The 12,989-nt window shown below is 41.2% G+C and overlaps 1 protein-coding gene across 1 annotated transcript; it reads right to left on the bottom strand.

The window, feature by feature from the left end:
• Positions 1-7,992: 7,992 nt before the first annotated feature.
• Positions 7,993-12,697, bottom strand: SLITRK1 (SLIT and NTRK like family member 1). The gene is made up of 3 exons (XM_015274584.4): positions 12,489-12,697; positions 12,170-12,285; positions 7,993-11,584 (listed from the first exon to the last, which is right to left on the bottom strand). Exon 3 carries the CDS (start codon positions 11,322-11,324, stop codon positions 9,246-9,248), a length of 2,079 nt encoding a protein of 692 aa, XP_015130070.1. The 5' UTR covers positions 11,325-11,584; positions 12,170-12,285; positions 12,489-12,697; the 3' UTR covers positions 7,993-9,245.
• Between the last annotated feature and the right edge of the window lie 292 nt (positions 12,698-12,989).

Below are 12,989 nucleotides of genomic sequence, written 5' to 3'. Positions count from 1 at the left end.
TTCCTTCTGTAACATGATGGGCATGATTGAGGCTCCATTAATATCAGTACTACTGTCACTTCAAGAATAATTATCTTAAATTTTGCAGTCTATGTTAAATACTTTTATTATAAGCTCTCTGTTTTATAATCAGAAATGTAATGCTTTCAAATAGCATCCATATAAATGAATCAAATTGCAGCATCACCTGACCACTGTTAATGATGTAACACAAGTATCCAAAACTTATTCTTTAAGATATGAATCCTATTTTGAAATCTTATCAGCAAGTTTTTTTCCCTGTTTATTTCATTTTCAATTTTCATTTGTATAACATAACGGACATCTCTGTATTTATTATTGAGATTGGAACCTATGTTCAAAAATGGATCTTATTTAATATATATGCCTGTAATTGATATAATAAATTTGGACAAGCCACTAATTTATGAATATGCTGTAAAAACCACTTACTTCACATCTTAATTTTAATGTTGCCTTGTTATAAGACTCAAACCAACAGTCTAATCATTATCCTAAATATAATTTATTTAGTTCCTGAGGACTATTTTCTTATACTAAAATTTTAATTAGTCAAGATTATCTTTGATTAATAACAGCATAGCCATAGACAGACCTTCCAAAAACGTGTCTCCTGTTCCCAAGAGCATCTATAGTCAGTGCCAGCAGCTCCTTTCAATCTGCTGTTCTTCCTGAGTAACTTCAGGAAATTTACAGATCTGTCACCTGTTTAGTGAATTTTTCTTGTTCTTTCTTATTTTTGTAATCTTTTCTCTGTGAATCATGTTCTTACTTTTTTTACTGACACACTGAAGTGTGTATATATTAATTACAGTATGAAAATGTCAAAAGTAAAAAAAAAAAAAAAGAGAGAAAGAAAATACATTTAAATGCTGTTATTTTTCTTTTTCTAGTAGAATATATGCACCTTAATTTACTGTAATAAGAAATAAAATGGAGAACCTTTTAAGCTAAAAGATATAATTATTGTTTTTACTCTCATTAATATTAATATTCAATAGTATTCAGAGTGCCATAAGGAAGAGCACAATTTCTGATAGGGATCTAAGATGTACGGAACAGTAAAAATGAACTTGCCCCCAAAATGAGAAAATTCTCAGTATTTCAGTTGTCTAGAGGTGTCCCCGAGCCAAGTGCTATGGATATCTTTTCCCAGAGTAGCCCATACTTTCCATGCTTACCTACAAGGATGTTATGGGAGGTAGCATCAAAAAATCTTTTTACTTCCACTTATTTTTCAACTACCATGATCTTTGGTGATCAATTGGTGAAATGTTTGTATTTTGAGTAGATCATACCAATAAAGACACAAAGACACATGATAAATCATGTTTATAACCGCTGTAACTAGTTTTGAGTCATTCAGTTCCCAGGCTGGAATTACGGGGGGGGGGCTGGGGGGGGGGGAGGAGGAGGGGAGCAAAAAACAAACAAACAAACAAACAGTTTTATGGGTTCATTCTCATCACTTCTACCCAATCTGTCTCAACACTTCTCCCTGAAATTCCATATTATTTGTTGAGTGACTGTTACACAATACTGCCAATTTTGTTGTGACACATTTATCCTGGTCAAATTGATACATCCACTTAAAATATGACTAATGGACTCCAGGGTCTAGCCACATCTTCTAGATTCCGCCCTTAAATCTTTCCTATCATCTGTATTCTCTTTAAGATATCTCATGTGAATAGGTTGTTACAGCATGTCCATAATTAAATTATATTTTTTCATTTCAAACCTTCTGTGAAAAAAACACTTGCAGTTTAGCACTTTCTTTTCAGAATTTTTTTTGCTAAAACACTTACTGCTATATTTTCTCATCCACTGCAAGCATTTATCTCTCACTGCAATCTTATTAACGACTTCAGTAATGACTATAACCCTGGAGTATTTTATTCCTTATTTATATTTCAAACTTGACCCAAGAACCAGTTATTTACTATTACAGGAGCAGTAATAACTGTCAGGTTTTGTTGCTGTTGCTGCTTTTGTTTTATGTTTGTTTCCTGAGCCTTCTATTACTTCATGATGTTTCTATTGTAGTTATTATGTAATATAACAATTTCTGAAGGCACTGGCAGAAATAGGATTCTGTCCCATCCAAAATCAACCATTAGGATACAGTATCCAAGACAAAGAGCTAGTAAATTTAAAAGACAAAATAAAATTCAATATAATCATAGAATCATAGGATGACTTGGGCTGGAAGTGACCTCAAGGATCATCAAGTCCCTATCCCCCTGCAGCAGGCAGGACCACCATCCTCTGCATTTAGTACTAGACCAGGCAGCCCAGGGCCCCAACCAGGCTGCCCAGGGCCCCATCCAACCTGGCTTTGAACATGTCCAGGGATCAGGCATCCACACCCTCTCTGGGCAGCCTGATCCAGAGCCTCTCCACTCTCATAGTAAAGAACTTCCCCGATATCCAATCTAAATCTTCCCTCCTTCAACTTAAAACCATTTCCCCTTGTCCTGCCATTATCTACCCTTTCAAACAGTTGATGCCCTCCTGTTTATAGACACCCTTTAGGTACTGGAAGGCTGCAATGAGGTCACCCTACAGCTTTCTCTTCTCCAGGCTGAACAAGCCCAGCTCCCTTTGCCAGTATTTGCAGAGGAAGTGCTCCAGCCCTCTGATCATCTCTGTGGCCCTCCTCTGGACCTTCTCCAGCAGCTCCCTGTCTTTCTTGTACTGGGGGCTCCAGACCTGAATGCAGTACTCCAAATGCAGTCTCATGAGAGCAGAGGAGAGATGACCTCCCTGTCCCTGTTGGCCACCCCTCTTCTGATGGAGTCCAGGATGCCATTTGCTTTCCAAGCTGCAAGAGCACACTGCTGGCTCATGTTAAGTTTTTCATCTACCAGGACCCCCAGGTCTTTCTCTGCAGGGCTACTCTCAAGGAAAATAAGGAAATAGATGGAAAGAAATGTGGAGTACATCCGATCCAATTGACACTCTATAAATTTAACTGATAGCATTTTAAAAAATAAACATTATATCTCGGTTAACCATCTCTGATATCATTAATTTATATTTTGTATTTGTTGTAGTTCAAACATGCATTTGATCATCTACAGTGCAGATGTGTATAACTGAATTACATTTAGAATGTAACTATTTTGACCATTCATAGGGCTTTTTATGATATCTTAATTTGTCTTTTGTGGTCAACAGCTGACCCTGTCTTCTACAAACCTTGAGTTTTCTTTCAGCAACATGCAGAAAGCTCAGCTACTGAAGTAATTCAAATGATTTATGTGAGCCAAATGAACCAAGTCATGAGCCTCTGAGTATACCTCCAGAGCTCAGCTCAGTTCTTCCCACGAGTGGCTAGTCCTATTTTATATGCTCCAGTGTATCCCACCCAGGATCCAGCTGCCACTCCAGAAATACATGAATCAGCCCGAGGCCTTATGTTGTATCTACCAGCCTCATGCAAATGTCTAATATACTCCATGACACCTCTGAGGGAAACTACTGATTTATACGTAGGCAACTCAATGAAGTATATTAAACTAGGTGAGATAAATACCACCTACACTCTAAGTCATAAAGCAATCTAGAAAACAAATCACAATTCCCTATTTTTTTTCCCACCAGACTATATTACCTCTCAATTTCTTTGTAACTCATTTGCACTACCTTTCTCACAGTTTTTCACAGATTCCACTATGACTTCCCAGCCAACCTTTACAACCTGAACTCTCATTTAAAGGAAAACATAGTTATCTTCCCATTCTTTTTTTTTTTTCCCAAAATAATACCTTAATGCATTTTCTTAGCTAAACTCTTCACTTCTAAATGATTCAGGAATGAAATAATAACATAAACAAAGCATGATAACACATGCTTAGTCATATCTGCTTTGAGAACTAAGCTTGAGCATCCTGTTTGAACAGTCATGACTTCAACAAAACACATTAACAGCTAAGATTTTTTTTTTTTTTTTTTTAATGCTGACTCAGTTGGAAACTTTCTGAGGAGGATCAATATTGCTATATAATGGGAAAGGAGAAAGCTGGAGAAAAAATTCTGGCACCACCAGTGTTTTTTTGATTCAAACAGTGAAACACCTTATCCCACAAATAATGCTAAAACAATGACACTTAAAGCAGTTTTTCTCTTAGAGGCAAACCACTGTTTCTGGAGTGACTTATTTCTCTCTGTTCTTCCATTTATTGTGAACTTACATTCATAGCTTTCAAGTGGTTGATATAGGAAAATGCTATTTTCTTCAGGTGAATTTCTACTGACTTTGCTCCTCTTTCACAAAACTGAAGGATGTATTTAAGAAATATAAACAAAAACTAATTCAGAAACTTTATCAGATAAATGAAACCATTCAGTAGACCATATTTCAATTGACGCAATAATTAATCTTGGAGAAGTAATACTGATGAATCTCATTTATATTTCTCCAAACATGAGATAATATGACAACTTTTTTTCTGAAAGCATCAGACAATTATGTCAAATATCATATATTACAAGTTTATGTATTAAACTACCACTGATAGACATAATCATAATAAATAGAATGCAATGAAACAGAGTACTTGCAGCATTTTCAGTCTACATTTTCTCTGATGCTAATATTCTTATGTCTGGGAAAAAGTGAGGATAACATAGAAGATTACTGTAATTTTCATCAGTCATCTCCATACTGATGATACAGTTCAAAGCATTTTAAACATTATATATATATATGGGCAATTTAGGGCAATGGTAATTTACGAATATAAACCATGAGTTCTTCACTTTTTGATTTGTTCCCAAATTCCAAGAAAAGAGGTATTCGTATAGCAACCAGCTCAGAAGTCCTGCCCATTGCGCTGAAGTTACTTTGCCACAAATAACAACAACAACAACAAAAACCTGAAAATCTGAACAACACAGACACATGAAATAAGTTTCAGTCAAATAAATTATCTAAAATTTTCTAAATACCAAATAAATAAATAAATAAATCTTTGCTGGAGTTCATAATCATCAAAGAATGCTCCCTCTGGCCAACGTTTGAATAAAAATATAGTGAAACCTGTTCTGACTGATCAAAATACAACAAACAACTACACTGAACTATTGAACAAAAACCTGCTTAGCTTTTCTTTGAAACTGGTAAGCCACTGGAAAAAAAAAAATACAAAATAGGAAAAGAGTTTGCTTCTTTACTATGAGCTAACTGCCACTGGGAAGAAACTCTTATATTTGGGAGACCTAGAAAACATTTCATAGGTAATGGAGACTATGGTCTTGATATCATAGCTAGAGACTGTGGTTTCTTGCTGCCCTAATGTTCCCTTAATGACTTTTGCCAGAAGCTAAAGAAATAGTGAAATGTTCACCTTTTGAACTTAATGACTTCTCTACCTGAATAAAGGCTAAACAAAGTCTTTCCTTCTCTATTAGATAAAGCCTGATCCCTCAAAAATACTTCTTTAGCAAAAAAGTTTGTATCATCCTATTTTACAAGCAGATCTGAAACACTGTACGTGCAAAGCAACTGCGACAAATTTAATAAATATCATGATACAATAAATAATTTTAATAAAGCAAGATATAATGTCCCCCCTGCAGATTCATCAGCACACTTTTTCTCAAAACATGTATCACCTATTGGTATTGATTTAAAATTTTATCAGTTTGTATCTAAAGTTCCATTTAGTCTTCTAGCAATGGAATGCAAGAGGCTACCATGCATACAGAAACATATTTCTATGGCAACAGTTTAAAGTCTAGGCTATTCTTAGATTGCTTTCAGGAAAAAAAAAAAAAAGAAAAAAAAAGAAAAAAAAAAGGTGTTTTGTTATGTTGTTTTTAACTAACTAAAATATTCGTTTTGGTTGATATTCTTTTGCTTTGATTTTTTTGTTTGTTTGTTTGTTTTCACATATGCCCTTTTAGAAGCAACAAACAAACAAATGTATTTACTGTTATGAAAGAAAGAAGAGATAAGAAGTGACTTAAAGTGCTATGTGTTATGACTTAATTTATGATTCTTAAGGTTATTTTTCTATTTAGTTGGATGCTTTGTTTTGATAAAATGACCTTGAAATATCAATCATACAAATAAGATAAACATCATAACTCAAAGCCTGATCATGATATGGCATCAGAGATTTAGATGATCTATTCATCTTAAGGGTGAGTTTCTGAGAGATGGAAGAATGACTAATGTGAGTGTTAAAATTAGAGTGCATCACAGAAATAAAAGGGGCCATTTTGTTATTTCTCCAAACCCTCAACCTAGAAGCATGCATAAATGCATACCTTCAATTCCCCAGTTGACTTGACATTTCTACGTATGTGTACCATTGAAGTGGTGCTTTAAAGAAAGTAAGAGACAAAAGTCACAAGCTTATGCTACATCTCAGTGATGGAAAAAACATATTCACATGCATTTAGTATTATAGTCTCTTCAATGTGTGTATGACTTGCCTCAGCCAGTAATTTGGCATCTTCAATTTACTATCTCTTTTATCTTAACTTCCATAGCAGTGAACCTAACATAACAACAATTTTTAGCATGAGGTGTATTCTGTCTGCTCTGTTCTTCAATTTCCTCATCGCAATGGCATGGGGAAGGCAGCAAGACATAAATGGTAGTCTAGTGGTGTACTGTCATGTTCTTAAATATATTTGGACTATGTTTAAGTTAAAGCGGATGGCCTCATAAGGATAAAAATACTGACTCTTGGGTGAATGCATTTTCCTTTTCTTCTCATGCAGGTAGGAGGGAAGCACAATGGCAAACTAGTGACTCTACTGCCATCACTTTGTCTTACATAGAATGTCCTGGCAGAACAATCAGTGCAGAAAAGAAGCAGGGGGAAACAAAGAAGGGTTCTTGAAGTTGGAATGGTTTATATAATTAAACAGGACAATGTTTCCAGAGCTGCATAATCAAACACCAAGATATTTTCTAGTAGACTGCAGAATTTTCCATAACGATAAAGGATTCTGGAAGAATGATCTTCTCATATTTAATACTTCATGAACACCTGGAATCAGGCTTCTGCTTCATTTTCAAGAGTGTATCAATTGCAGTGTCTGTGTATGTACGTCTTTTTTCACATTGCATATCCCAAAGGTGGACATTTTCTATAAAGCAAACTGAATTAGTATTTGAAGTTTAGCAAGTCCCTTACGGTGTTTTACTCTTTAAAAGGATTCTCTGCCTGGAGAAAGCCAGAAGCAACGTGACTGAAATTCTCCATATCTCCACTGGGACTTGAGCTCTGAGTTAAAAATGATTTGCAGGGGCTTTCTCCTTTACAGATATTACTGGTTTCGGGGCACTTTCCCATACCAGAATAGGATCAAGTGCAAGCTGCCTGAAGTCTAACTGCAGTCCTATGCTTTGTTTATTTCAGCATCTAATATTAAAGGTTCAGCAACCTAGAATAGGGAGGGGAAAGTCCTTTTGCTAATTAGCTTTCCCACCTCCAGCAGCAGCTGGAGTCCAGCTGCCCACAGCAGCCTCACCTCGCCAGCAGTCCGGCAAGCTGCGTGAGGGCCTGAAGTGCTGACCAGTGAAATCCAGCTCTGGCTTAATGAGACCGAGGTAGGCAGAGTCAATTAAATCAAATTCCCACTAACATCCCTAATACATCTGCAGTGAGTGCAGCAGAGGCAGTGGCAACAGCAGCAGCAGGAGCAGCAGTGAGAGATTCACAGTATTAATAAAGGGATTCACTGCCGCATTACGAGAGAGGAAAGGCGGGTAGGGTGAGGGGGAGTAAGGGAGGCAAGAAATTTGTGTGTGTTATTTACATTGGGAAAGAGTGTTTGTGACACTGCGCGTGAATGAATGAGAGAGAGGAAGAGAGGGAGAGAGGAAAGCAGGGGGGCTGGAAGTGGAGGGATGGAGGGAGAAACACACAGCACTGAAAGGAAGCTCTGTCCCCTAAACCCAAATAACCCATTTGCAAGAACTGATGCTGGAAAAATGGTGAGGACCCAGAGTTGAAAACATTTTCACTTTAATACTGAAAAAATATGCCATTATAAAACCTCAAATAGAATTAGTAAGTTTCACTTGCTTCCTCAGTTCTAATCTCCTCAAGTTATAGTAAGATTTACAACAGCACAGATTTTTCTACCATTAAACTTTGCAGCCTAAGCACTAGAGTGACATTAATTGGTCATGCTTAACTGCCTTGGATTTTTTTTTTTTCTTTTGTTAACGTTTACACTGTTACCATAATAGAAATCAAGGGTACTAATTTTTTACATTCAAATGGAAAGGTAATACTGAATATGTATACTGAAAAGGAAGAGAGAGAAAATAAAGCCAAAGCCTCCCCTCTCTCCCTTTCCCTCCCACAAAAAGAACTAAAACTCACCATCGAGAAAGAAAATATCTCCAAAAAAGCCATTCCCACCTCAAGAAAAAAATAATAATAATTATAATCAAATGAAAATATTCATGCAACTATGTCTTAAATAAAACCTTTACATTTTTTTTTTCCCACAGTAAAAGTACGATCTCTACTGCCTATTGATCACACACAAAAAAAAAAGGTGAAATGGCACTTTTATTATTATACTGTATTTCTTATATAGAAGGTTTGATACGAAGGGACTTATCAGGTAAGAGGAATGATGGTGTGAACTAGACGCTGCTTCCAGTCGTGGGCTGGAGCGTCCCTGGGGTGCGTTGTATCCATGCGAGCCATGCAGCAGTTGTTTCTTTTTTTGTTGTTTTTTTTTTTTTTTCCATTTGTCTGTTTCAGAGTCCAAGTCATTTATTTACATTACATTCATGCCTTCGTGCAACTTTCTACTCCTGCTTTGTCAGGAGGAGGCTGACTGCAGCCTTTCCTCCATCCCCCTCCTCCTCCTGGCCTCTCAAGGGAGGGGTCCATCCAAAAGGGAAGAGGGCAAAAAAGCAAAACAACCCCCAACACAACAGAACAAAGGCCCAACAAAACCAAGAGCCGTGGTTCGCCCTGCCAGAGCCGAAGGAAGCAGGTCCTCACTCATCCATTGCCGTCCCGGCAGCATTCGGTAGGGGGACGTGCCCCTCCGCCAGGCTCCCCCCACACGTACCGAGCGCGGCTCTTGCTCTGGGGGCTGTGGGGGAGTGTGTGAGTGTTTTTCGTTCCTCACAAAAGGTAGCTGAGGTGCAGAGCTGTCCTTGCTGGCATTTGCCTCCCCATCACCAGGAAAGTGCAAGGTCAGCCTGGGCAGCAGGCACCCCCGCCCCACCCACCTCCTCAATCCGACAGGGAGTGGGAACCACAGTCATAAACCCTGTGGGCCCCGTCGGTGCTGTAGGGCCCGTTGTGCCAGTAGGATGAGTCGCAGACAGTCTGCAAGGAGTTGATCTCAGATGCAGATGAATTGGCGTCCCTCCTCTTAGATCGTTTTCTGTTCCTCAGGATGAACACCAGCATGCCAACCACCGTGAAAGCAGAGGTCACAAAAACCAGCAGCAGCCCTGGCACTAGCACCGAAATGGAGACCCGGCTGGTCTCCAAGTAGGAGTTGGAGTGAGTACCTGTCTCTGCGACCCCAGTGCTGTTTTTGTTGGTAGAACTTAAGGTGGGTGATATTTTTAGCTGAGGGCAAATCACGTCATTGGAGAGGGACTCAAAATCCTCCTTGAAGAAATCTTCTGGAGACTCACACCTCAGGTCACTCATAATCACCTTGGGGCGCAGCATTTCTGCCCACTGTTTGAAAGGCACGATAGGGCAAGTACAGTCCCACGGGTTGCCGTGCAGGTCTATCTGGGTGATGGAGGTGAGCTGGTCCAGCACCCCTGCCACTGGGAGGTACATGAAATAATTGTTGTGTATGCTGAGTTTGGAAAGCGAGACCCCGGCAAACACATCAACTGGGAGAGACCTCAATAAGTTATTGTTGAGGATGAGGACTCTGAGTTTGGGCATTGCATTGAAGGTGCCGGGCATTATCAGCTGGATCCCATTAAACTCCACATTCAGATACTCCAGGTTTTGCAGCCCAGTGAATTTCTCCCGGGATAAGGTGTCTAAGTAGTTGCTATCCATGTACAGCCATCGGAGATCAAAGAGGTTCTTGAAGGTGTTGTTCTCAACAGTGGCTATGTTGTTGTTTCCCAAATCAAGTAAATTAAGCTTTCGGTAATCCAGAAAGTGGGATTTCCTGATGGTGTGTATTTTGTTGTCTCTCAGAAACAGCTCCTGCACATTGGACGGCTTAGGTTTCAAATCCACCAGGCTGCTTACATTCCTGTCATTGCAATTAACCTTTAAACCCGAGCCAGGGATCTGATCACAGCTGCAGATCTGAGGGCAGGACAAGATAGCCGGTTGCTTGCTCTTCACACTAACAGTTGACACAGCAGCAGTGGGTCTAGTTTTGATTTGCCAGTTGACAGGAATCTTTGTACCTCCATTTGGACCAGATCCTGGTGTGGCAGGGTCTTCTTTGCCATGTATTTTAAAGGGGGTTGGAATGGGACCAGGATCACAGGTTTCTTCTTCGGCAGGGGGAGCAGCTAGACTAGAATCCACTCTGTTCTTTTTGCACAGCTCTTGCTCTGTGGTCTCATTTAAATCTTTGCCCTGCAACCTAGTGGGAGCTTCACAAATCACTCTGCCGATCAAAGCATTTTTGGGTATGTTTTCCAGCCATTCCTTCAATGATAGCAGATCACAAGTACAGTCCCAGGGGTTATCCTCTAGCAGGATTTCGGCAATGCCTGGGATCTGCTCCAGAACCTCCTCATAAGGCAAGGTTTTAAGACGGTTTCCCCGGAGGTCGAGGTGGGTGATCGGCACATACTGAAACACGTTGGGGGGCAAGGTACTGATGAGATTGTCATTTAAAATCAGCACCTCTAGTTTGTTCAAGTCCCTAAATGCTCCTGGGTCAATATCCCGCAATAGATTAAAATCTGCCTGGAGGTATTCCAGATCGTCCAGCCCCAGGAAAGTCTGCTTCCTGAACGATTTGATCTTGTTGTTGTTTATGTGCAAGCGTTTCACCAGCTGCAGCCCCAGGAAAGCCCCAGGAACAATCTCATGCAGACCATTGTTTTCCATGTGCAAACTGACTGCATTGTAAAAGTTAGCAAACTCATTAGGGAAAAGTCGAGTCAGGGAATTTCCATGCAGGAATAAATGGTAAAACTGGGAAGTTGGGGCGGTGAAATGTTGCAGGCTGGTAAATCCCTTTTTCTCACAGTCTACGTGCAAATCCCCTTCTATCTCGTTGCAGGCACAGATCTTCTCTTTGCAAACGTCCCCTGTAACGTTTCCAGCAGCAAAACAAAGAGATGTCTCCAGCAACAGAATCCAAAGCAGCATTTTTAAACCGAGCAATTCATTCCCGATCTCATCACAAAGTAACAGCAACCATCCTCCTCACACGGAAAGCAATTCCAGTTCATTCAATACGAAATGTCCAAACCATCTCCAAAGGGGGAAAAAATGTGGGGAGGGGGAGCAAGGAGGGTCGGAAGGGGGGGGGGGACACTCTTTCTTTTCTCCTCTCTCCCCCCCCACATACATCTGCAGCAGCCCAGATTCCAGTCAATAATTATATCCACAGACTCTCCAGGCACGTACTGCAAGGCACGCAAAAAAAAAAAAAAAAAAAAAAAAAAAAAAAAAAGTGGAAGGAAAAAAAATCCCCCTCCTCGATCCCCCCTCCCTGACGCTTCCCGGGCAGCTAAGCGGAGGTCTGCGGGCCGGGCTGGCTCACCGGCACGAGAGCCGTGCTAGCCGCCAGCCGCCGCTGCATGGTCGAGAGGAACAGGCGGAGCGCGCAGAGGTGCCCGCGGAGGCTGCCTCTGTGCGCGGCTCCGCGCCGGACTGACCTTGCCGCGGAGCCGCGCTCCTCGCCCGCCGCCCGCCGGGCGCTGTCCAGCCCCCCGGTGCTGAAAGCTAGCCCCAGCCTAGGCGCTGGCCGCCGAGTCCCCGGCGCTGCGCGGCTCCTGCCCCCGCTGCGGAACGCTGCTGCCCATGATGCCGACGGCGGGAGCTGCCGCGGGGCCGCCCGCCCGCCCGCCCGCCCGTGCCGCGCCGCGCCGCGCCGCGCCGCGCCGCGCCGCGCCTCGCCCCGCCGGCCGCGCTGCCTCCCTTTCTCGCTCGCTCGCTCTTCTTTCCTTTTTCTTCCGCTGCTGCCGAGTAGCACGCTCGCACACACTCACATGCACGCAGAGGGAGAGTTGCTAAGAGGCTCTGCTCGTTTCAACCTGGTGCACTCTGAAAGATCTGACACCCTCTGCTGAGCTGCAGTGGCAAAAATCCATCTGCTGAGAGAATGCTGGATTTAAAAAAAAAAAAAAAAATCAATCCACGTACACGGCAAGCGTTAAAAATGTTGGCATTAAAAGCTGCCGATCTATTTAGATGCTCTTTCTTAATTAGATTATTCATTTGATTTATTTCCTTTTAAGATGGGAAGTTTAGTGTCCCCCCCCCCCCACTCCTGGCCAGTTCCCTGTTGCCCCATGCACACGGACATACCTGCACAAGCAGGTGAGGAAGGTGTGTTTCCCTTTTTGTATTTCCCAATGCCTTGAGCAGAATTAGTGTCAGGGTGTCAAGCAAGTAGCAATTTGATGTAATTATTCTGCACGCCATTTTTATTGTTGCTTTAAATGCATTTCTTCCTCCCCTGCAATCCACAGTATTTCATGCTGGCTTTAGTCTCTTGCTGGCATTCTCTATACAGTGAAGAAGCGTGGAGTACTGCATTATATATACATACACACACATATATATATAAATTCAGATGATCACTGTGAGAAGAAAAGGGGGTAGGGAGAGGGGATTGCTGCACTGTTAGCAATTCACGGCACCTATGGAGTACAGCGTCTCCCCTAAGGAGAGGAGGAGAGGGGTGAAACTGACAGCTGTGCATTTTGACATTCTTATCTACACACAAATAAATCTAGGTAAGCACGTATGTGCATCCATGGCTATTTCCCTGGGGATGCTTTCAATACACGCTCCGTGGAAGCACAA

This window comes from Gallus gallus, chromosome 1 (assembly GCF_016699485.2).
Source record: "Gallus gallus isolate bGalGal1 chromosome 1, bGalGal1.mat.broiler.GRCg7b, whole genome shotgun sequence".
NCBI lineage: Eukaryota > Metazoa > Chordata > Aves > Galliformes > Phasianidae > Gallus > Gallus gallus.
Note: the sequence above shows the minus strand (reverse complement) of the source record. Positions and strands in the feature narration are given on the sequence as shown.

What these genes read in the sequence shown, in the direction of transcription:
- SLITRK1 (XM_015274584.4), bottom strand. Translation starts at nt 11,324, where the DNA reads ATGCTGCTTTGGATTCTGTTGCTGGAGACATCTCTTTGTTTTGCTGCT.